Source organism: Fusarium oxysporum, chromosome 10, assembly GCF_000149955.1.
Source record: "Fusarium oxysporum f. sp. lycopersici 4287 chromosome 10, whole genome shotgun sequence".
In the NCBI taxonomy this organism is placed as follows: Eukaryota; Fungi; Ascomycota; class Sordariomycetes; order Hypocreales; family Nectriaceae; genus Fusarium; species Fusarium oxysporum.
Genome location: NC_030995.1, coordinates 326,561 through 346,949, shown reverse-complemented (window position 1 = coordinate 346,949; position 20,389 = coordinate 326,561). Strand labels below are relative to the sequence as shown.

Here is a 20,389-nt window from a genome sequence, read left to right as displayed (position 1 = left end):
TTTCCAGAACAGAATGTCGCATCTTTGTCTTTCATTTCTCATAAAAATCCTCCCGGGATGCTGGATGAGCTTCATCCTCTTTCTGACCACATCGCACTCTAAACGTCACCCAACTCCACCTAAGCACGATATTCATCTCGTTCAGCACAAACAACGCTGCTAGCTCCCCACTCACTATTTGAACATTATTTAGTAAGTTCACATACTCGCCAATACTCTCCTCACCACTTGCCTTTGCAACACGGGCATAGTAACCATCTTCTAGAGCTCAAATAAACCTTGGGTGATGCTATCAAGCCACATTCAAGCCTAATCGCTGTTGGCACTTCCAACCCAGCATATAGCGAACCCCAATGGGACTGTTCGCTTCGGATAACTACTGGCATACTGATTGGGATCAATATCTTCATTCCGAGACGTTTTTTGAAGACGTCCCCCCTTTGGTAGGTTAACGGATATTTCACTACTTCCTTTTCGAAACGCCCTTTGCCTTAAGTTCAGGTGGTGTGCATCATGGAGGCCATTGGTATTGTTACTTCTGTCTTGAGCCTTATCAGCTCCTCAACTGAACTTCTGAGAGCGGTTCAATATCTTCATTTTCGAATGGACAATGAGCACGAGAATTATCTTCGCTCTTTGGGAAAGCTTGAAGATGTCATCGACAGGATTCGTACAAAGCTCCCCAAGGTCAATGGAATCATGCCTAAGGACCTGGGAGAAACCATCGATCTCGCCACAAAGAGAGCCATTGAAGACGTCGGTAGTACTAGGCAGTTGCTTGGCAGGGTTTTGCACGATACTGGCACAACTTCGTCTAGAGCGGCAACTTGGGGAACTCGTCGGCCAAATTATTCTAGCAAGACAACTTCTGCGCGATCGAGAGAGCTCGTACAAGTGTCGCAGGAAACTGCAACTTTCGTTGGTCTTTTAGACACTTTTGAGGGAGCTGATCACTACGCGCTTGATCCGCCATTCTACGATTTCGGAAACTCTTCCAGGCCCATATTCGACGACGTTGAAGCTATAAAGCCCGGAGGGACGTCGCAGGTGTTTCGAGTTGGAATCCACCTGAGCCACATTCCCGACTATGGGGGAGAAAGCAGAAAAGAAGTCGCATTCGCTGTAAAGAAGATCTACAGTGAAAGTTCTCAGGACTACGCTCGCGAGCGAGACGCTTATCGAAGAATGAGTCTTGCCCAAAACCCCCATCCCCACATTGTCCCCCTTTTCGCGACCTACAGAATGGAGGGTAAATATCATTTTGTCTTTCCTTCTGCGAATTGCGATCTCGCCACTTATTGGAGAACACAGCCTAGACCAAGCAATGACAAGCGCAGTCTTGGATGGTTCGGTTGGCAGATGAGAGGGCTTGCAGATGCTGTATCTACTATCCATGGACAGAAAGGCCAAGCTAGAGACGTTCAGGGGGTCCATGGTGATATCAAGCCAGAGAATATCCTCTGCTTTGGCTCCAATGATAATGATAGATGGCCAGGATTCGCTCTTTCGGACTTCGGATCTTCATACTTTTGCACTCCCGAAGAGAGAGATATCCCCAAGGGCCTCAAACACACGCCAGCCTATCGCGCCCCGGAGATCGATACCACGAATGTGGGCATTACACAGGCCTACGATATCTGGAGTCTTGGCTGTGTCTTTGCAGAAGCCATCGCTTGGTTCTACGATGGCAAAGCCGGTATCGCGAAGCTGATCGACGCTCGACTTGATGAAGAAAGCAACAGTTCTAATCGAGATGCTTTCTTTTATGTGAAGTACGACTTCAACAAGAGAGGTGGGCTTTCGGCGAAACTCAAGCCTGAGATCCAAAGAGTAAGTCCTCCATTCCTTTGTTCTCGTCTTCGTAAGCACTAACCTTAATCAATAGCTGATCATATCCCTTCGTAGGAGCTCTCGATCGTCCCTCTTCATGGATGACATGCTCTATATCGTCCTGGAAGGGATGCTCAAAGTCAACATGAGTGAGAGAATGTCAGCTCGGGAGATCCTCGACGCCCTGACCCGAATGTGCATCAAGTTGGAGAACGACCCAGCTTATTCTGAATCTCGCGGCAACAGTGATGAAGAAATGGTACGACAGCCACTTCAAGTTCCTTGACGCAGAAAATTGTGTGAATTCAAAGAACTCACGCATATATAGCTAGGCTTTTTCTTATATGGCTACTCCGTATTATTCGACAAGGAGTATTTCGCTAACGACTTCGCGATCCCAGGTCCACCACACTCAGCATGCCAGTCGACGACGACTCGATAACACGGTCGATGCGAATTATTATACCAACACAACAACCCAGAGTCTCAGTGACGCCCAAATCAGTCTGAAACCTCGCTTTGCATGCCCCTTTCACAAGGCAGGTATACTGGTCTCCGTTCACCATCGAGCTTGTGAAGGTCCAGGGTGGATTGATGTCAACAAAGTCAAGTATGTATAAACTTTCCTAAGTTCTTCTAAGTTCACCTAAATTTACATAAAGCTGCATAAGTACCTAAGCTTAGGAAAGATAAGCTAACTTTAGAGTAGGGAGCATCTCTTCCGCTGCCACCTTCCAAAGAAGTACAGAGGCAAACATATTTGCCGCCGATGTGACACCAGCTTCGAAACAGACGAGCTCCTCCTGGCTCATCAACATCAAGAGACACCATGCCCTAAAAGGAAGCCAGAGGCAATTTACGGCATGTTGAGTAGAGAGCAAGCTGCTCGACTCCGTTCCCTCAAGAGGAAGTCATCGAAAGAAAGTGAAGAGGACCGATGGTTCGATATCTACCGGATCGCATTTCCGAGCTTCAATCGGATGCTGGAGAATGTCTCACCATGTAAGCGCTTGGAGTTGATCCCTCAGTGATTTCAGGCTAACCAGAAGATCAAGATCACGAATCCAACACCACCTCCCTCAGTACCTTAAACTCAACAAGCTCGAACGGAATATCTCAGTACAAAGACTATCTCCGCAACCGTGGTGCCGAAGAGTATGCCGCCAAATTAGCGAAAATGGGCATCAGCGTCACACTCGAGGCAGCTGCAAAACTTCTCGAGCTGCAGGTCAAGGACCTTGAGACCTTTGATGAGACCATGCGAGAGCCTGTTCGTGCCTACGGAATTCCAACTGATGCAGATCACGAGAAGGCCGGAAACAGTGCCCCCTCAGATCTCAGTGGCTCATCTGATCTTTTCGGCCCAATTCAGCTGCTGGCCAGATATGCAGATGATGAGGAACATTGAAAGGGTCGGATGATCTCCAGAATTATGGTTGGGGATCTCGGCTTCCTTGATGGTATGTGGGAAGGTTATGAGGTGTTTGATCGTGTTATAAGTGACTTTGAGATTTATACTGGCTTCAGTCTGTCATTAAATGGCCAGATTCCACTCTTTTAGACAGCAATTTAAAGTTTGATTTGACTAAAATCTGAGGAGAATGGACTATAAGCATTAAGCTTTAGGATAAGTACAGTATGTAAAGAGCTAATCTCCTCCAATATGATAAGAGATGAGGTAAATCGCTATAAAAGTAAATAAAGATTACTGAACACATGCATATTTTAGGCTTAGACATAATGCGCGACCTTAAACTGTAAGATCAACTAGGTAGTGAGTGTATCTGGGGCAGTCTTGAGGCGAGGCGCGTTATACTTTATCACTTTCCTTGTTTCTCTATACTGTGCTTGATCAATAATTGAAAGAATCAATTATTTATTGTTTGATAATTCATACTAGGCATGCGTATCGCATCATGCTTCAGGAACATCGTCCACACTTTTCGCCCCCAATCATTCAGCGAGCTGCAATCCACGGATAGAAAAACGAGCTCGGATAGTAGCACCAGATCCAACATCAAACTCCTCCTCACGGTTCATACCATTAGCACCCGTCACACTATCAAAAGGAATATCGACAGATCCCTGCTCGCTCGTACCATTCTGCAGGCTAAGCTTGAAGCTGTGCGGGTTAGAAAGCTGTTCCGCGGTAATAGGGAACCGGAAAGCTGTGTCGAAAGATGGGTTGAAGATATCCGTTCCAGGGCTATAGCTCTTGACGGGAGTGACAAATTCCTTGTCGCCCCAGGTCACCTTGACGCTGGGCTTGAGCTCGTCGCGTTGGCCGTTTAGACCATTAACGCTGGCGATGAGGACGGTAGCGAGACCGCAGATCTCGCCTTCGTTCTGGCTACTGGCTGAAATGCTGTTGGATTCGCCGACAAAGTTGAAGAACTTGCCGTGGATAGTCACCTTGGTCTCAAGAGGCTGGCCCTTGTGCGACAGGGTGAGGGTTTGGCTACCGCCGTTCAAGAGCAGTTGCTTGACAGTTGTCGTAGCAATACCAATATCGTCGTCACCGCCCAAGTCCTCATCGTTCAAATCGATGGTAATGCGCTGTTCGTAATCTGTAACAAGGAAGTCGTGAGTCTCGTTCCACTGAGGGTCGTGTTTATTCTTAATAGTCGAAGTTCGCCACTCTCCCTCAGCACCGACGTTGACATCACAGTAGCAGTCGGGAATATCCTTGACAAGCTTCTGGAGTAGTCTCTTGGCGCCGCTCTTCTTCTCGCCCGTAATCTCAGTTGCGTTATCAATGGTAAGGCGAAGAACACCGTGGTGGGGCTGGAAGGTCTTGAAGTAATCGTTAGAGGAGTCGAGCTTGATGAGGAAGCGGTTGGGGAGGACGGCCATGGAGGAAATGATGTTGAGAATGACCTTGCGGACGGTCTTGTCGATCAAGGAGAAGTCGGCGATATTAGCGGCGTCGGTAAAGTCGAGAGATAGCTCGGGGGGGTTGATGAAAGCCACCTGAGCAGCTCCGATCTTTGGATGTTGTTAGTGCTGAGATATCGATTCAATTGTAGTTTCATACCAGTGGGATAACGTTTGTCAAAGGACAAAGCAGAATGGAGAGTCGTCCCCTCATCTTCACATGCTCGATACCCTGTAAGACCAATAATCAGCAAGACGTAATACTGAGGCTAGGCAAAGCGGAGCTTACAATCTTGGGCACCATCGACGCATCAAGCTCGAAATCGCACTTGCCATCCCAATCCAAGTCCATATCAAGTTTGATGCCCTCGAGTTCGGTCTTGTGCACGTCAACATTTGAGAATCTGATGGGTGTAGGTCCAAAGTCCAGCTTGACGAAGCGGAGGTTTGCGAGAGGGCCTGGAAGCATCTGGTCAAGCATGGGTTCGACGACATCTTTGATGATCTTGCCGCCTGCGACGTTGATGTTGGGCCATAGCTGGGCGATGATGTCGTTGAGGAATCCTAGAGAAAGTAAGCGCGATGATTGGAGACGTTATGTGGAGTGTTTAGGGTGAGAGGGGAGTACTCACCGGCAGATTCCGCGCCTCCAGAGGCGGTAAGAGTATCTTTGAGAGAAGCCATGTTATCCATCTTGGCGGGTGAAATGAGAGAGAAGGGAAGAAAAGAATTGAAAGCCAAGAGAGGAATGTGTCGTATAAATAATGATGACGATGCAGCTGAAGGTGAAGTTCTGCGGGGTTTGGGAGGTGAATGGCCCGACAGTTGAGCTCTGATGCAGGACCTAGAGCTCTAGACCACGCCCTGACGTCATTTGTGCTTCGCTGTCACCTCGTACAGGGGTGAATATCCTGTTCACTTACCCCTAGGCCAGCTGGATCAGCGTCATGAATTACAGATAAAACATTTCTATCGATGATTCTTGATCAGATTAAGCATTCTGCCAAGCTTTTGATCCGTTATTTGAGCTGCAACCTTATTTTTGGGCGAGGTTCTAAAAATATCGGGTTGCGGACTGGGCGACAGGGATTAAATGTGCCGCATCATCCGATCGTCACTACAAACTTAACCTGGAGCGACAAGATGATTCGACGTTTCGAAGCTTCCAGGCTTCGCTGATCATCTTGGATGCAGTGGAAGAGACATTGAGATCGGTAACGGCGATGGTTAGTGCGAACCTTTTGAGGGCGGTGCGGATACGGATCTCGGTTCCATCAATTGCTGTTGCCTTCTTTCCTACTTACGTACGTCAATATCACGGCGGCCAAACACCAGCACAAGAGTACAGATGTGATGTTGACGCTGAACCAATGCACCGCTATTGACCAGGTGGCTACCATCCCGTTGCATTAGGCGATTCCCTCAGCGATGGGCGGTATAAAGTCCTTCATAAGTTTGGCTGGGGCAGCTATTCGACCACTTGGGCCGCCAAGGACCAGACGTATGTTTGTGTAACGAAAATGCTGTTTCTTACTGATTATTTGCCAGGCATGATCGCTATGTTGCACTCAAGATCACAGTTGCCGAAGCGAGAAGAAGTCGAGATACCGAAATATTCCAAAGCCTTGCTGCTTCACCAAGAAATCACGAGGGGTCGTGTTACGTGAACCAAATGTGGGATCAACTCACTCTTATTGGCCCCAATGGCTCACACGATTGTTTAGTATTGGATCTCGTTGGGCCCAATATTGCAGACATCATTGATAGCCACTGCAGAGGTGACAGACAGCCGTCTCACGCTGCAAAGTCGATCTCGAGACAGGTATTGCAAGGGATCGATTATCTTGCTTCCAACGGCATCGGGCATGGTGGTAAGAGAACCATGTTTCAGTTCGTGACAGCGGCAATGCTGAATTTGCTCACAGACCTTCACACTAGGAATATTGCTCTGGAGATTCCGGAGCTGCATTTGCTAAGCGAAAGAGATTTAATTGCTAGGCTTGGTGACCCTGAGATGGGCTTAGTCACCAGGCGAGACGGCAAGCCCTTGTCATCCAATATACCAACATGTATCGTCCGACCTTCATCTTTCAGACACAAGGACGTCCAACGTCTGCTCTCGTCGCCATCTATCAAGATAATTGACTTTGGTGAAGCTTTCTTCAACCACGATACGCTCAATACATTACATACCGCGCTACCAGTACGCGCACCAGAGATTGTGTTTGGAGACCGACTCAATAACCGAGTAGACTTATGGAGCACAGGATGTCTGGTAATCACCACCTGATAACGAAGATTGCATCTGCTAACAGGCACAGATCTTTGAGCTGGTGACTGGACAGCCCCCGTTTGACGTTGTCATGTTAACTCCCCCAATGTTGGTTCAACAAATGATAGAGCTTATAGACGATGAGCTGCCATCAAGATGGCAAGTGAAATGGCAAGAAACGAAAAGGGAGGCGTCACAGGAAAAGGATGATTGGACGTTGCAAAGTTGGATGGAAGAAGTTTATTTCGACAATGACAAACCCCTAGAGTTCACAAGGCGTGAGATAAGGGCCGTAGCAAAGTTGATTGCTCGACTGATGAGATTTGAACCATCAACTCGGGCTACACCAAGCGAGCTTCTAGCTGATTCTTGGTTTCAATAACTACTTCAAAAAAGGCTACGACTTTCAATCTTCAGCAAATGAAAGAGGCCTTATTCCTAAGTCCAGCAGTAGTCATGCTTTCCCATAGCTCCGACCTGGCATCCGCTCTTGCAGTACTTCTTGAACTTGATAGTTCCGTTGGGACCGCACGAGAAGAGGGCATCGTTGATCTGGCTCTTCTTGAAACACGTTGCTTTGGTCGCGCGGGTGAGCTCGTCAGAGATGGTGGAGTAGTATTTGCCTATAAGAGAGACTTGTCAGAGACATCCCAGCTTGGGGGTTTAGAGGGAAGTGTTACCGATGTCAAGGAGGAAATGGCCGCAGTGGTCAAGCTTAGGAGTGCAGTTTCGCGCCTCTCCAAAGCCAGCGAGGGCGGCAACGAAAGCGAGCGGGACAAAGCTAGCCTTCATGTTGAGAGGGGGTAGAATGATGTGTTAAGTTTGAGGGTTTCGAGTTGATGTTGAAACGACGTTTCGTTGGCGATATCCCGGGGGTTTATAAGCTTAAAACAGACTCAGCTGCTAGCCAGGGGCTTCAACACCTTTTCAGCCTTGTGAGATCTAGAACCCTAGGCTAGCGAGCCTAGATCCTACTATCTGCGTACTATGGCTTGTTGAATCCTATTATTCTTCAGCCGCAGACGCCACTCCGTGACGCTGCGGATATGAGCTGGATCAGCCCATCGAATGGAAACGGGATAAATAACCTTTGAAATTTGCAAAAAACGCATAAGAAGCAATTTCTACTCAGTCCAAAGTCTTACTGGCTATCGCTCTCTACCTGGGCCAGCCAACAGGTCAACTTTGACTTTCGGAATAAGCACTTTATAGTAATTCCGGCCAATCTCTTGACTGAAGTAAGTCCTCTAAGTGTTTAAAGGTAGCTAGCGTAAGCCACTTAACTTATTTTCACTTCCCCAGGGAACAGCGCTATATATTTATTGCTTAGGGACTGGAGCACCGTATCAGCCGAGCGCTCGATGGATGTTGCGGTGTTGAAATTATATATTTCTAACCCTGGTAGCGGCGGATATAGACTAGCCCGGGTACGATAAGTACCACTATGCTGGACAGCCAGAGCTTGGGTGGACGAGAACGAAACGCAGGCAATCTCAGTGACCATTAGTGAGTGGCTTTGAATATACCGGAGAGCCAGGCGAAACAAATTATATTATGTTTTGGAGTATAAGCAAAGAATAACACAGCAATTGGGTCTTAGTTTTTCCATGTCATAATCCCTGTACTCTGTTGGGGTCTGGCTGCTCCTTCGGACCCCGCGGGCACCCCAGACGTGGCCAGATGCCCCCTAAGTATATTGATCCCGGCCAATCTATACCCTACACAATCTGTTCGCGGACAGCAGCACCATTATTGATGTTTCAGGGCTTATGAATGGCGACGTCATGTCCTTTCCCTTTTTGAAACATAGCGCTGCTCCGGTGGCTCATACATGGCCATTCGGACACACAAATCTCCTACCATGTACGCACAGGCTTCGGCAGAGCCCGCGGCGCCCGATGATTTGGTATGCTCCCAAAGAATGCGAAGGCATCGCACGCGACTTTAACCGACTCGAATATTTATCTTCATTGCTTTTCCCTTTCGTGGTTGAGCACTTATAGCATGAAATTAGCGGGCTCAACAGTACAAAGTCAAGCATTTTCTCCTCGGTGGATTCCGGAACTCATTAAATAACGTCAAACTCTCTTTTGAAAATCCAATGGCAGCCATGGGATCCAACAATAATCACTTGTTCGAGCTTCCCGTTAATGAAGACCACAATACTCGCCCTACAGGATACGAGTGCAAGAATACTCACTTTCCTCCACCACCACCATATTCCGCCAACAGTACATCGACCCAAGAACAATCCACAGAGATGCAAATAAACCGCAAGTCGGGTTTTGCCAATCGTCTTCACGTCCTCAGTGCCAAGATTGCTGGTCCCGTGAATGACTTCGCGAACAAGCTCGGATGCGAGGCATTCATGCCTACCACTCTAGACAAAGAGTGCGACAAAGCATCGCGCATACTAACATCTTTCTGTGGTATGTATCCTGGATGGTGCGTGGTGGAAGAAAGGCTTGAAAGGTGTTGCAAGGGATGGGCTAACCTGGTTGCAGACGGAACACCACTTACAACCACTTCGCCAAACGACTCATTATCAAGACGAAAGGCAATAGTCAGAATTCCTCGACAAGTCCTCAAGTCCGCGGCAGGTCTCGCCATCTTCACCGCATTCCGGTCTGGGGCGCAGTTTTCCTGGGGCAGCGGTTCTGGCGTTGTTGTAGCGCGGCGGCCTGATGGGTCGTGGTCGCCGCCATCTTCCTTTGCCGTCAACACCCTCAGCGTTGGCTTCATGGTTGCCATGGATATATACGACTGCGTATGTGTTCTGCGAACCCCCGAAGCCGTAGCCGCATTCACCAAACCAAGAGTCTCCTTCGGTGGCGAGGTCGCTGTTACCGCTGGGCCGGTTGGTACGGGCGTGTATGTTGATTCGACGGTTAACAGCAACGGGGTTGACGAACCTATATGGAGCTATGTGAAGAGTAGGGGCTTGTATGTTGGGGCACAGATTGATGGGACTGTAATCACGACGAGAGACAAGGCAAACGAGGATTTTTATGGAGTGGAAGTTCCTGTTGCTTCTATCCTACGGGGCGAGGTTCCAGCTAGAGGACCTATGTGGCCAGAAGGATATTGGAGGTTGAATAATGTGTTACGAGAAATAGACTATGGCAGATGAAGGCGCTAGAACTGTGTGTTTTGTTTTTATCGGCACTTACTCTACATAATGCACTTTAAACCTTAAATTTACAGGGGTCGATCTCGTTCAAATGCCGAACCACCCGCACATGCATTATTGCGGTAATCTTTCTTCTTCAACTTCTATTCTCAGCAAATCTGATCCGTCCTACGCATCTCGAGTGGCTTCCGCCGCCACCTTATCTCAATTGCTACGATGGACCATCCAGAACCAGGCTCAATTTCTCAAATCGTCATTCTCGCCTGCAGTATCCCCGTCATTTTCGCAAGCATTATTGTCTTCATCCCGAAAAGCGGCGTCCTCAGTCGGATTGGTGCAGCGGTGGCGCTGAGTTGCCTGCAGTATTCCCTTTACACTTCTCTTTTGGAATCTTCCCTGCCTCAAGCCCAGATAACCGGCATTTCTTTGTTCAGCTGGGGACTGTACGCCAATGGCACTGAACAGGTTCTGCTCTCGCGCTACGATGCCGACGATATCCTCACGGTAGAGGAGAGACGGTTGGGCCGTCGATTAAGCACTGTCACCCGTCTTCCTCGTGCTGTGGGCATGTATTTTAGCCTGCGCCGTGTCGGCCTACGAGGGGAGATTTCGATGAAGAAACGGGTCTCGTCAAATTCTATTCTTTTTGTTATAACAAAGATTATTGAGTGCGTGGGCTGTTATCTCATCTTGGATGCCATATTGCTCGCGCCGCGTCCAGAAGGGCACCTGATCACGAGAGAGAAGCAGTCACTGTTCAACTTATCGAGTTTGACTCAGGAAGATGTAATCTTCCGCATTTCTAGCTCCCTTGGAAATTGGGTTATTGGTTATATCTCAGTACGATTAGCCCATGGCTTTGTAGCTGCAGTATCAGTTTTGCTTGGTTTGTGTAAGCCGGAGGATTGGCCGCACCTCAACGGGCCAATAAGTTCATGGTCAACTGTTCGGACCTTTTGGGGGTAAGTGGTACTCTCAAAAACCCTGATGATCGATATAATAAGTACCTATGTACTAAATGACTTCCAGAACGTTTTGGCATCAACTTTTCCGCAAGGCTCTGACTGGCTGGGGAGACTTCATCCCGGATAGAGTTCTCCGGCTCCGTCGTGGTACGCCGCTGTCGCGATACTCACGCCTGATATTGACATTCTTCACTTCTGCGCTGATGCACCGCTGCCTGCATTACTTCTATCGTCTTGAGGCCGGAGAGTGGTATGAGATTGAGACCTTTTTTCTTCTACAGCCAGTGGCGATTATGTTTGAAGATGCGATGCAAGCTGCAACCGTGCACATTCCACTCTCAAGCCCATTACGTTGGATAGTTGGGTTTATCTGGCTATGCGTATTCTTCACATGGGTCACGCCAACATTCCTTTACCCTACTATGCGAGTGCCAGATCCGGGGCAGTTGCTTCCATTTTCAGTCTTGGGCCATCTTATCAAGAAGTAATAGGTACGGCCTTGTTTGGTGAAGTTGGAATTCAAGATACAAAGTTCTTTGTGATGATTATAGGCTCTCAGCCCCACGTCTTAACTGCAAGTAGCCCATATGTTGACATCTTAGACTTAGACAAACAGGACATAGACAGATACTAGGAAGGATTCTTAAACCCTGTATTAGAATACAAGTTTCTTAGTAAAGGCTCTAAGGTCTTTATAGCTTGCATTTGCGTACCGGTCATTCCTCTCAATTGTCTTACCATTTTCCTCGTAATATCCCTGTGACAAAGGAAGTGAGATCTGACAACTGGTGATTGGATTTTCGATGGACATCTGTTTCGATCAAGTTCCGAAAGCACACAACTCATGCATATCATACCAAAAGATCTCACTGCTCTCGTGCCCGGTACCCTTGTCAGAGTGTAAGAATCCACACGAAAGCCAGCCCTTGAAACTTCCTAGAGCCCATCAGTCCGAATAACTGCTCGCTCAGCAAGTACCAAATAGGCTTGAGGCTAAGTGTTCTTCAAGAAGCTCTAGGTGAAGGAATAGCAGCAACATTCTAATCGCATGCCATGGTGTCTATCTACGAAAGCCAATTAATTGCCAGAAATAGTTCTCGTTCTCTGTCAGAGCGGCTATATGAGGCTTGGCGAGCCCTCAGCACTGCCCAACATTCTATGGCTCCTCGATGTCTTGATCGGAGACATTCAGTTTGGGAAGCTCGTCAGCTAAATATACAGTTAATGAGCCAATCGCGCTTTTACGTGGCCAGGATAATTCAAAAGCCAAGAGAAAGAACTGGATCTTTCTTATGGATTCCGTTCTGCAGCCAATTGGAGACAAGGATTCCGGGGCAGTGAGAAGTCAAGTACTAAGCGCTTAGGCCTTGGCAGAGGATCTCGCCTTATGTGATCGCAAGGGCAGAAGATATTCTCAGTAAGCTCATCGTCTGGTTTGGTGATAGCTCTATGTCAGCCTCGAGTACTGCGCCTAATGGATAAACAAAATGAGGATATGTAAATGTTATAAAATACAGTAGAGAGACGCTCGAGAAATGAACTACATTTCTCATCACCATTCACAACTATCAGATCGACATTCAATTTCACAAGCTCCACAGCATCTTCCTCAAACAATACTCACTATCAATTCATTCTGTCCTCAGCTTCACACAGTCAAGATGGTTGCCTTCAACACTCTTCTCACCTTCGCCGCCACCCTGGTCCCTTTGGTTACTGGCGCTGCCCTACCCAGTCATGAAGACTCCTCCCTCACCAGGCGTCAATACCAAGACAAGTCCTGGGACGCCTACCACCGCCAAAACGGAGCATTCGCAAGACAAGGCCTCTGCCTCTTCTACCTCGACCCTTCTCCCCACGACGGTGCATGGGCATGCGGCGTCTACTGCAAAAACGACCGCACCAAAATCTGCACCACCGTGCACCCCAGCAAATTCACAAACGACATGCTAGGCGCGAACCCCGACGGCGAGCGCTATGCCATCGGCCAATGTCAATGCGACACTTCAGCAGCGGACTTTCTCGCTACAGCTACTGTTGATTTCACAGCTAGAGGACTTGACAAGGGCTTTAGAGAGATTGGAAGTGTTACGTGTGAGATTATGGTGAATGTTATGAAGGAGGCTGTTTTTGCGAGCACCTATGCTATTCCTGGTGTTGGACCTGTTGCTACAGCTGCTAGGACAGTTGCTAAGGGTGTTAAGTTGGCGTCTAAGACGCAGGGTGGTAAGGATATGTGGACGGATGCTGTTAAGGAGTCTTGTAACTTTCGTCGGGATGAGGAGTTGCTGAACAAGGGCTTTGGTATCTTTGAGGGAGCTCCAGATGAGTTTTAAGGTCCTGCGACTTTTGATGGCATGATTTCATTCGATAGACGTCTTTGCATTTGGTTCGGGATCCGGGAAAGTAGCATATAGATTATTCCTGATCTAGCAGATAGATTATAATAAAACTTTCATTGTTTCTTTTGCAGAAGTTCAAGTCCATTCGACTTTCTCGGCATACTATGGTTGCTTGCTTCAGATATTCACTTCATATTTGCTCTTTAGTTAGCTTAAATTCAATCCCCCAAACTGCAACTTAAATCCGTCTTAGATCTCGTAGGTCGCTAGTTCGTGGGCTGGAAATATTAGGATTGACAGTGCTTGCCACGGCTGTATAAGGAAGTGTGAATAACCTGTAGCATGAAGTCAGTACAGACATATGCATTGGGGCGGCATAAAACTGGGCACGTGAGGCACTGAAGACAGCATCATCTCTCGCTTGTCAGGCCTCAAATCACAAACGCCAGACACAAACCACTTGCGACATCATGCCCAAAGCATATGCTGCCAGTGCATGGCCTGGAGCTCCTCCTGTCTCGGAGGATGGCTTCGCATTCGCCGAAGGTGTATTTTTCGCTCAATCCTCTGGCCAGAACCGTCATCGGCGCGCCACAGCAACCGAGCTCAAGGAGCATTTCACGTCTGGCAACGACAAAGATCACCCCGCACACTGGTTTGAGGCCCAACTCATTCACTATGGTCTCCCTCCATCCAAGACCAAGTCTGTCGCGCGCATGCGACTGTTTGATGCGGTGAATGCGGGAAACCTCAAGGTGCCAGCTAATGTGAGCAAACTTGAGACGAAATTGAAGAAAGAATGGACAAAGAACGATCGTGAGGCGAAGAAGGGTGCGGCGAGCAAACCTGCTGCGCAAGTAACGCCTGTGAAGACTGAGACGAAGAAAACTTCTGCACCGGGTCCAAAGAGAAAAGCAAATGACGATGAAAGCAACGCGACGGCCAAAAAGCCAAAGACCGTTGCACCAAAGGCTGTGACACCAAAGGCAAAAACACCAGCTAAGGCACCCGCCAAAAGCACGGCAAAGACAGCGGCAAAGGACCCTGAAACGGACCCCGCACCGACACTGGCACGAAAGCCCCAGACTGCGCGCTGTGTTAGAGGCGGTGCATCTCAAGCCGCTGGCCGAGGAGCAAGCACCGCTGCAACAGAACCGACAAAACAGCCACGAACTAAGCAAACTGCCCGCCGAGGAAACTCATCCCGATGGTCAACAGGTGGTCCGAGCCAACAGACAGCAAGAGACCCTTCTCCCGAAGCACCCAGATTCGCAACGCCTCAGACTGCTCGACGCAGCGGCGCTTTTGCGGCCCGGGGACGAATACCCGCTCCGTCCGGCTACGATGATGCTCCACCCCCATACTCGGAATTTCCAGATCAGGATTACTCCTCGGATGAGAATAACAGCAGCGATGACGTCGACGAGGTCAGCCTTGCACCTTTGGGCCTTTTAAATGGCGATTACGAAGTTGAATCGCTCGATGTGAGCGAGCAATGGGATTTTGACCCTGACGAGTTTCAATTGACCCTCACAATTTCTGGCAACAGACTCTGGGGAAGATTTAACCTTGGTGTCTACGAAGGTGTACTCCTCTTTGAAGAACGTCCCATGCGCTCATCGCATGATCGCGTCTGGTTCAAATGGCGGGGTCGTGAAGATCAGGGACCTGTAATTTATGGGGATAACAACGAAGGTTGGATGGAGTTTCTTGGCGACGGTCGCATTGAGGGTTGGTTGGGCCACCAGTCTCTATCATTCCAAGCTTGTCGATTGCCTGGTCAAGGAACGCGCAGTAGCATTGATGCTCGCACTTTGCAAGATGAATGGAACGGGTATTCCTATGATTTGTACAAAGAGGAGAATCGGGCGCGGTGGCGATGAGCTTGATTCGTTTGGGGTAGGTTCCCGCGGGTGAGAGGACGAATTGGTTACATGTGACGCCGATCACTGAAGATTTTTGAGATGTTGGAGTTGAGACTTTTGCACAGAATATTGCGGTTTTTAATATTTTCGGAAAAGAAGCTAGTTATAATAAGTGTCTTTGTTAATTGTGAAAACTTTTAATACACCGCTTCTATCTGTCGTGCTGAACTGGTCAAAGCACACGGCATTGTCCGAATGTCAGCGAAAGGCCTCACTGTGAGACGGCCAAGCGGAGCAACACGGGAGGGACAAGGATCACTCGCAGCGCCCAGCTTTTCTCAAGTTTGGGGGTTTTAAAAACAAGAATTTTCCCTCTTTCACCTGTTCCTCAAAACATCATTCCCTCTTTTAACCCCCCTCAGTCCGGCCAGAAAATGCATCATGAGTGCAATTCGAGGCTTTCTCAACGCCTTCAAGGCCCGCAGCCCCCCAATCACCGGGATAATCAACCTTAAACCCCTCAGCGACTCCAACGCCCGTGTGGGGAGCGCTTTTATCGAGCGCTGCAACCCCTTTAGGGACATTCCCAAAGACGCGAGGCTTGAGAACACGCTGTGCGAAGTGCGCTACATTGATCGTGTTCTCCGCGACACTCTTGTTCCCACGTCGTTGCCGGGTGATGATTATCACTCTTGCTCGAAATTACTGCGCAGTTTGGAAACGAGGCGCGATTTAACGTGGTTGGTTCTGAGGGAGACAGATATAAGGGATACGATTGGTGCTATTGCGAGAAGAGGTGGACGAAGGGCGCCTATTCCCGACGAACCTCACGATATTCACAGTCGCGCGAAAGCTCTCGAAAGGCATTGGTCAGCGCTGGAAAAATGCCACACCAAGCTTCGAGAATGGGAGCCGAAATACGCGACGCAATCACAACCGCCGCTTTTAGAAGAAGAAGAAGAAGCATATGTTCTTGAATTAAGCGACGAGCAAGCTGCACATGCAGAGATTGAATATCGAGAATGGCGCTCTGATCGCGATAGAAAAGTCTCATATCTAAAGCTCAATCCACCTGAGCCAGCGGCTTTCATACCCGTTGAACGACGAGATATTCAGACGGATGAGACGTGGAAGATACTTCCGCCTTCGGAGAGTGAGATTGGGATGAGGCTTCTGCCGGTTTGGACGCCGATTATTTTCCAGGAGGTGCCGCTTGATTGGGAGAGTCCTGATTCAAGTTTGAGGAGTACGCTTGGGGAGAGGAGGAGGAGGGATGAGTTTAGAAGGAGGGAGAATGATAGGAGGGAGAGGAAGTATGAGTTTCAGAAACAGCTTCGTGAGAAGATGAGTAAGTCATGATATTTGGGTTGAATTACTGGAGTTTCGGTTGGGTTCATGACTTGGGATATATATAAGGTCTTTGCATATACAGAGAGCCTGATATTCAACATACATCAGCATAGACAACAAAAAGCAGAAGTGCCGGGAGCATATTATCTATGCCATATATATATACATTTAGCGAAACAATACTCGGTATAGGAGGCTAGGTTCTGGGCTTCAAGGCATATACCTGAGAAACCAACAGAAGGATTATCCAAGAGTAGAGTAGCCACATGTGCCAAAGTCCATCGATCGAGACTTTGGAATCTGGTTCAACGATCAGACTTTTAACAATGGCTGACCTAGTGGGATGAGGATAAAACCATAATGTTGACAACGAAGACACTATGCTCCTGCCAGCCAAGATATTCATAGGGGTTACACCAACTCAATACTCCTACTCCTCATGGCGAGCAATCCAGCTTAATCCGCGAATAGTTCCCAAAGGGCCTTTCTTTAAGTTTACGCCGGAATGCAACACTGTCCCACCCTCCGTCTGACGTTTTAAACATCTGATCTTTCAAAGTCTATCGCACACCAAAGTCTCATTCTCGAACCTTCAGAACCGTCTCCTCACTCCTTCTACGAACGCTAAGCGAAGCCTCAACCTCAATCAATTGGTCAATGCCCTCCATCGAACTTTTGTCAAACGGCCCAGCCAATAGGAAACTCCCGCCCACCGATCGACACGAACAACTTATCATACCACGATGCTGATATCACGAACCCCGCAAATAGCTGCATTAGGAAGGCACAGATAAGTATTCATGCCGAACTTCCGTGCTCGCTTGTTTACTGTGTTGCGTTACGCTGTATACCCTGGTGAGTAGGACTTTATCTTGGCAAAAGTTCCTCTGATCGTCGGGCTATGTTACGGGGAATTATTATGTATGACTGGTATAAATATGAACTGTGCTGCCTGTCTTGTCTGGGAGTCCCGGGCTTTTTCTTGACTGTAAAAGATTCTTGTACTTCAACATGGCTTTGAAAACAGCTCTTTTGTCAGTCTTGGGCTTCGTTGCCTTGACGAATGCTTCGGTTATTCATCCGCGTACTTCCAAGCCTGCACATGCTCAGTACTACAATAAGAAGACTTCTCGTGAGTTGATACGCCATGGCTTTGACTCCCAAGACTAACCTTCTTGCTAGCTTATTACGTTCCTTCAACTGGTATTCCTGAAGTCTCATTCGATATCGGTGAAAGCTATGCTGGTCAAATCCCCGTTGACTGGAAGAAGACTGGTTCCAAAGATCCCAAGTTCTTCTATTGGTTCTTCCCAACTGTTAACCCAGCTGGAAAGGACGATGTCGTGATTTGGTTCAACGGAGGTCCTGGTTGTTCCTCTCTAGAAGGTATTGTGACACGGCCGCTCTGAATGGCTCAAGACTGACGCCAGTGTTAGGTCTTACACAAGAGAATGGTCCGTTCTCGTGGAAATATGGAACTTACAAACCCGTACCAAATGCTTGGTCATGGCATAAGCTCGCCAACGTCATCTGGTATGATTCTACCCGCCACGAAGGTATTACAACACGCTGACAATGAGTTAAGGGTTGAATATCCCATTGGCACCGGCTTCTCAACCGGTCACGTCACAGCAAAGAACAACGCCGAAACAGCAGCCCAATTCGTCGAATGGTGGAAGAACCTCGTCGATACATTCGGCCTCCAAGGCAAAAAGCTTTACGTCACTGGCGAAAGCTACGCTGGTGTCTATGTCCCCTACGTCGGCGCTGCTATGCTCGACAAGAAGGACAAGACGTACTACAACGTCAAAGGCGCTCTTTACTACGATCCTGTCATGCCGTATGCTGATAAGTTGCATCTAGACCATGCTGCGTTCCCAGGTTTCTTTAGGCATTGGGAGAGTGTCTTTGCGATTCCGGATAAGAATAAGAAGATTCTTGATAACGATAATGAGAAGTGCGGATTGGATAAGTATCGTGACGCTCATCTTACGTATCCTCCTCCTCCGGCGCCTTGGAAGCCTGTTCAGGTAAAGGGATGCGACATCACTGCTCATTTTGAGGAGATTAACACTGTTATCAACCCTTGCTTCAACGTCTACCACGTCCAAGATACTTGCCCGGTTCTTTGGGACGTCCTGGGCTTTCCGTCGGTTCAGTACACTCCTCCCGGCGCAACACTCTTCTTCAACATCCCTGGAGTCCGCAAGGCAATCCACGCCCCAGCTGCACCTAAAGAATGGGCATCGTGCTCAGGCCCAGTCTTTGTCGGCGATGATGACAGATACGATCCCGCCGAGCACGAGAAGAAGTTCCAAACTCTTGTCGAGAAGACCAATAACGTCATGATTGGATCTGGTATGGCTGATTATATCATCACTTCCAACACAACAGCTTTAGCCGTTCAGGGTCTCAAGTGGAATGGCAAGCAGGGTTTCCAAACTGCACCGAGTGCAGAGTTTGTTGTTCCGGTTATTAACAACACTGAGAGCAATGTTGAGAACTGGGCCGGTGGTAGTGTTCAGGGATCCGTCCACTCCGAGCGAGGATTCACGTTGGCGACGGTTAAGACTAGTGGACATATGGTTCCTCAGTATGCGCCGCCTGCGGCCTTTAGACAGTTGGAGCATATGCTTGGACGAGTGAAGTCGCTTACGGATGCGGAACCCTTTTCTGTTAATATTTCCACTTCTTTCAAGTGGCCGTACTAAATATTTCGATATTTGGGGGATATAATGCAGAAAAGCTGACTGAATGTATGAACTGTTGTCATTATAGGTCTAGGTTATGCCATGTCCTGATTTTATGCCTCGAGGTTATCAACCATCTCTCACCTTTCATTCACGTCAGTCGGAAGTCTGTCTATCTTCTTGTTCAGACCATCAGAATAGCCTTGACCGACGCCACGAGCAACAATCTATGAGCCTTAAAGGAAAAATACTGACTACTGACTTGCGCTACCAGCCGCCGCTGTTGAGCAGATACCTTGACAGCCCTCCCATCTCCTCACATGGGAGCCACAGACACTTGGTGCGGCTGGAAAGACAATGAAGCTTAAGTATAATAGGGTCCGCCGCTGACACCTTGATCAATAATATTGAGCCTTGATGCCAAGACTAATGGCGATGGCGTAGCTGGGAGTCTCTTAGTCTTAGGGTTATGTTGTGACGGTCCCGGCTTGGCACTCATTAGTTCTAGCGTTGACAGTTGTGAGTGGGCTCTTGTTCCCAGCTGCCGTCACAGGTCTGGTTATAAGTCCTTGAATGTCATCTTAGGATATTTCTCCAGAATGCTAATACGCAAGACGTCATTCAATTGGACAAGAAGCATGTAGTGGGGATGTCATTTGCACCAACAGTTGCACAGGAACGTGGAGTGACTTTACCGCTTAGACGCGTAAAGTTGTAAAGTGGCGATGTTCAGCCTTCATGCCAGGACTAACAACGGTGGCGCAGCTGAGAGACTTTAAACGTTTTTAAACGTCTTTAATCGTAGTATAATAGTAGAGGCTTGGCGCTATTTAGTTCGAGTCCCGACTACACGGTATACTAGGGTGAGTTGAGGCGGTGGTACCTCAGATGGCATAGTTTGCAGATGCAAAACTCAGGTCAAGATTGGGATTTGGGAACTAAGAAGCATTGATGTCTCTTTACAATGGGGTTAAGATGAATAACTATGCTCTGGTTCTATAATTGAGTATGTATCTATGAAATCTATAATTAAAGGTGAACACATGAAATGAAAAATAGACAAGCGGTATA

The 20,389-nt window shown here is 48.2% G+C and overlaps 10 protein-coding genes across 11 annotated transcripts; 8 read left to right on the top strand and 2 right to left on the bottom strand.

The window, feature by feature from the left end:
* Window positions 1-33: 33 nt before the first annotated feature.
* On the top strand, window positions 34-3,427 carry FOXG_13701 (CMGC protein kinase). Its single transcript, XM_018393697.1, has 6 exons — window positions 34-192; window positions 266-1,830; window positions 1,886-2,089; window positions 2,232-2,440; window positions 2,540-2,832; window positions 2,886-3,427. The coding sequence occupies exons 2-6, from the start codon at window positions 514-516 to the stop codon at window positions 3,236-3,238; spliced, it is 2,376 nt and encodes a 791-aa protein (XP_018253009.1). The 5' UTR covers window positions 34-192; window positions 266-513; the 3' UTR covers window positions 3,239-3,427.
* A 78-nt stretch (window positions 3,428-3,505) lies between these two features.
* Window positions 3,506-5,557, bottom strand: FOXG_13700 (uncharacterized protein). The gene is made up of 4 exons (XM_018393696.1): window positions 5,337-5,557; window positions 4,994-5,268; window positions 4,865-4,936; window positions 3,506-4,815 (listed from the first exon to the last, which is right to left on the bottom strand). Exons 1-4 carry the CDS (start codon window positions 5,395-5,397, stop codon window positions 3,784-3,786), a joined length of 1,440 nt encoding a protein of 479 aa, XP_018253008.1. The 5' UTR covers window positions 5,398-5,557; the 3' UTR covers window positions 3,506-3,783.
* Window positions 5,558-5,752: 195 nt separating this feature from the next.
* Window positions 5,753-7,956, top strand: FOXG_21236 (CMGC protein kinase). The gene is made up of 4 exons (XM_018401544.1): window positions 5,753-6,205; window positions 6,253-6,575; window positions 6,630-6,979; window positions 7,026-7,956. The coding sequence occupies exons 2-4, from the start codon at window positions 6,377-6,379 to the stop codon at window positions 7,356-7,358; spliced, it is 882 nt and encodes a 293-aa protein (XP_018253006.1). The 5' UTR covers window positions 5,753-6,205; window positions 6,253-6,376; the 3' UTR covers window positions 7,359-7,956.
* FOXG_21237 (uncharacterized protein) lies at window positions 7,415-7,862 on the bottom strand (the record flags this gene model as incomplete). The annotated part of the gene is made up of 2 exons (XM_018401545.1): window positions 7,657-7,862; window positions 7,415-7,599 (listed from the first exon to the last, which is right to left on the bottom strand). Exons 1-2 carry the CDS (start codon window positions 7,766-7,768, stop codon window positions 7,415-7,417), a joined length of 297 nt encoding a protein of 98 aa, XP_018253007.1. The 5' UTR covers window positions 7,769-7,862.
* A 764-nt stretch (window positions 7,957-8,720) lies between the features above and the next one.
* Window positions 8,721-10,211, top strand: FOXG_13699 (uncharacterized protein). Of its 2 annotated transcripts, XM_018393695.1 has the most exons (2): window positions 8,721-9,405; window positions 9,481-10,211. In XM_018393695.1, exons 1-2 carry the CDS (start codon window positions 9,078-9,080, stop codon window positions 10,104-10,106), a joined length of 954 nt encoding a protein of 317 aa, XP_018253005.1. In that variant the 5' UTR covers window positions 8,721-9,077; the 3' UTR covers window positions 10,107-10,211. The 2 variants fall into 2 exon arrangements, with proteins under 2 accessions (XP_018253005.1, XP_018253004.1); XM_018393694.1 differs by having other exon boundaries at window positions 8,721-10,198.
* Window positions 10,212-10,246: 35 nt separating this feature from the next.
* On the top strand, window positions 10,247-11,798 carry FOXG_13698 (uncharacterized protein). The gene is made up of 2 exons (XM_018393693.1): window positions 10,247-11,068; window positions 11,136-11,798. Exons 1-2 carry the CDS (start codon window positions 10,323-10,325, stop codon window positions 11,557-11,559), a joined length of 1,170 nt encoding a protein of 389 aa, XP_018253003.1. The 5' UTR covers window positions 10,247-10,322; the 3' UTR covers window positions 11,560-11,798.
* A 934-nt stretch (window positions 11,799-12,732) lies between these two features.
* Window positions 12,733-13,407, top strand: FOXG_13697 (uncharacterized protein; the record flags this gene model as incomplete). The annotated part of the gene is made up of 1 exon (XM_018393692.1): window positions 12,733-13,407. One exon carries the CDS (start codon window positions 12,733-12,735, stop codon window positions 13,405-13,407), a length of 675 nt encoding a protein of 224 aa, XP_018253002.1.
* A 415-nt stretch (window positions 13,408-13,822) lies between these two features.
* On the top strand, window positions 13,823-15,498 carry FOXG_13696 (uncharacterized protein). The gene has a single exon (XM_018393691.1). The coding sequence runs from the start codon at window positions 13,884-13,886 to the stop codon at window positions 15,294-15,296; it is 1,413 nt and encodes a 470-aa protein (XP_018253001.1). The 5' UTR covers window positions 13,823-13,883; the 3' UTR covers window positions 15,297-15,498.
* Window positions 15,499-15,634: 136 nt separating this feature from the next.
* On the top strand, window positions 15,635-17,118 carry FOXG_13695 (uncharacterized protein). Its single transcript, XM_018393690.1, has one exon. The coding sequence runs from the start codon at window positions 15,720-15,722 to the stop codon at window positions 16,635-16,637; it is 918 nt and encodes a 305-aa protein (XP_018253000.1). The 5' UTR covers window positions 15,635-15,719; the 3' UTR covers window positions 16,638-17,118.
* Window positions 17,119-17,482: 364 nt separating this feature from the next.
* On the top strand, window positions 17,483-20,323 carry FOXG_13694 (uncharacterized protein). Its single transcript, XM_018393689.1, has 4 exons — window positions 17,483-17,760; window positions 17,811-18,014; window positions 18,065-18,161; window positions 18,214-20,323. The coding sequence occupies exons 1-4, from the start codon at window positions 17,640-17,642 to the stop codon at window positions 19,337-19,339; spliced, it is 1,548 nt and encodes a 515-aa protein (XP_018252999.1). The 5' UTR covers window positions 17,483-17,639; the 3' UTR covers window positions 19,340-20,323.
* Window positions 20,324-20,389: the final 66 nt, after the last annotated feature.

What these genes read in the sequence shown, in the direction of transcription:
- FOXG_13701 (XM_018393697.1), top strand. Translation starts at nt 514, where the DNA reads ATGGAGGCCATTGGTATTGTTACTTCTGTCTTGAGCCTTATCAGCTCC. An exon ending in TCAAGCCTGAGATCCAAAGA is followed by an intron (nt 1,831 to 1,885) that starts GTAAGTCCTCCA and finishes CTTAATCAATAG; the next exon opens with CTGATCATATCCCTTCGTAG. An exon ending in GCTGGAGAATGTCTCACCAT is followed by an intron (nt 2,833 to 2,885) that starts GTAAGCGCTTGG and finishes CAGAAGATCAAG; the next exon opens with ATCACGAATCCAACACCACC.
- FOXG_13700 (XM_018393696.1), bottom strand. Translation starts at nt 5,397, where the DNA reads ATGGATAACATGGCTTCTCTCAAAGATACTCTTACCGCCTCTGGAGGC. An exon ending in TGGAGGCGCGGAATCTGCCG is followed by an intron (nt 5,269 to 5,336) that starts GTGAGTACTCCC and finishes TACTTTCTCTAG; the next exon opens with GATTCCTCAACGACATCATC. An exon ending in CGTCGATGGTGCCCAAGATT is followed by an intron (nt 4,937 to 4,993) that starts GTAAGCTCCGCT and finishes TTGGTCTTACAG; the next exon opens with GGTATCGAGCATGTGAAGAT.
- FOXG_21236 (XM_018401544.1), top strand. Translation starts at nt 6,377, where the DNA reads ATGTGGGATCAACTCACTCTTATTGGCCCCAATGGCTCACACGATTGT. An exon ending in CAACGGCATCGGGCATGGTG is followed by an intron (nt 6,576 to 6,629) that starts GTAAGAGAACCA and finishes ATTTGCTCACAG; the next exon opens with ACCTTCACACTAGGAATATT. An exon ending in TATGGAGCACAGGATGTCTG is followed by an intron (nt 6,980 to 7,025) that starts GTAATCACCACC and finishes TAACAGGCACAG; the next exon opens with ATCTTTGAGCTGGTGACTGG.
- FOXG_13699 (XM_018393694.1), top strand. Translation starts at nt 9,078, where the DNA reads ATGGCAGCCATGGGATCCAACAATAATCACTTGTTCGAGCTTCCCGTT.
- FOXG_13698 (XM_018393693.1), top strand. Translation starts at nt 10,323, where the DNA reads ATGGACCATCCAGAACCAGGCTCAATTTCTCAAATCGTCATTCTCGCC. An exon ending in ACTGTTCGGACCTTTTGGGG is followed by an intron (nt 11,069 to 11,135) that starts GTAAGTGGTACT and finishes AATGACTTCCAG; the next exon opens with AACGTTTTGGCATCAACTTT.
- FOXG_13696 (XM_018393691.1), top strand. Translation starts at nt 13,884, where the DNA reads ATGCCCAAAGCATATGCTGCCAGTGCATGGCCTGGAGCTCCTCCTGTC.
- FOXG_13695 (XM_018393690.1), top strand. Translation starts at nt 15,720, where the DNA reads ATGAGTGCAATTCGAGGCTTTCTCAACGCCTTCAAGGCCCGCAGCCCC.
- FOXG_13694 (XM_018393689.1), top strand. Translation starts at nt 17,640, where the DNA reads ATGGCTTTGAAAACAGCTCTTTTGTCAGTCTTGGGCTTCGTTGCCTTG. An exon ending in TGGTTGTTCCTCTCTAGAAG is followed by an intron (nt 18,015 to 18,064) that starts GTATTGTGACAC and finishes CGCCAGTGTTAG; the next exon opens with GTCTTACACAAGAGAATGGT. An exon ending in AAGCTCGCCAACGTCATCTG is followed by an intron (nt 18,162 to 18,213) that starts GTATGATTCTAC and finishes CAATGAGTTAAG; the next exon opens with GGTTGAATATCCCATTGGCA.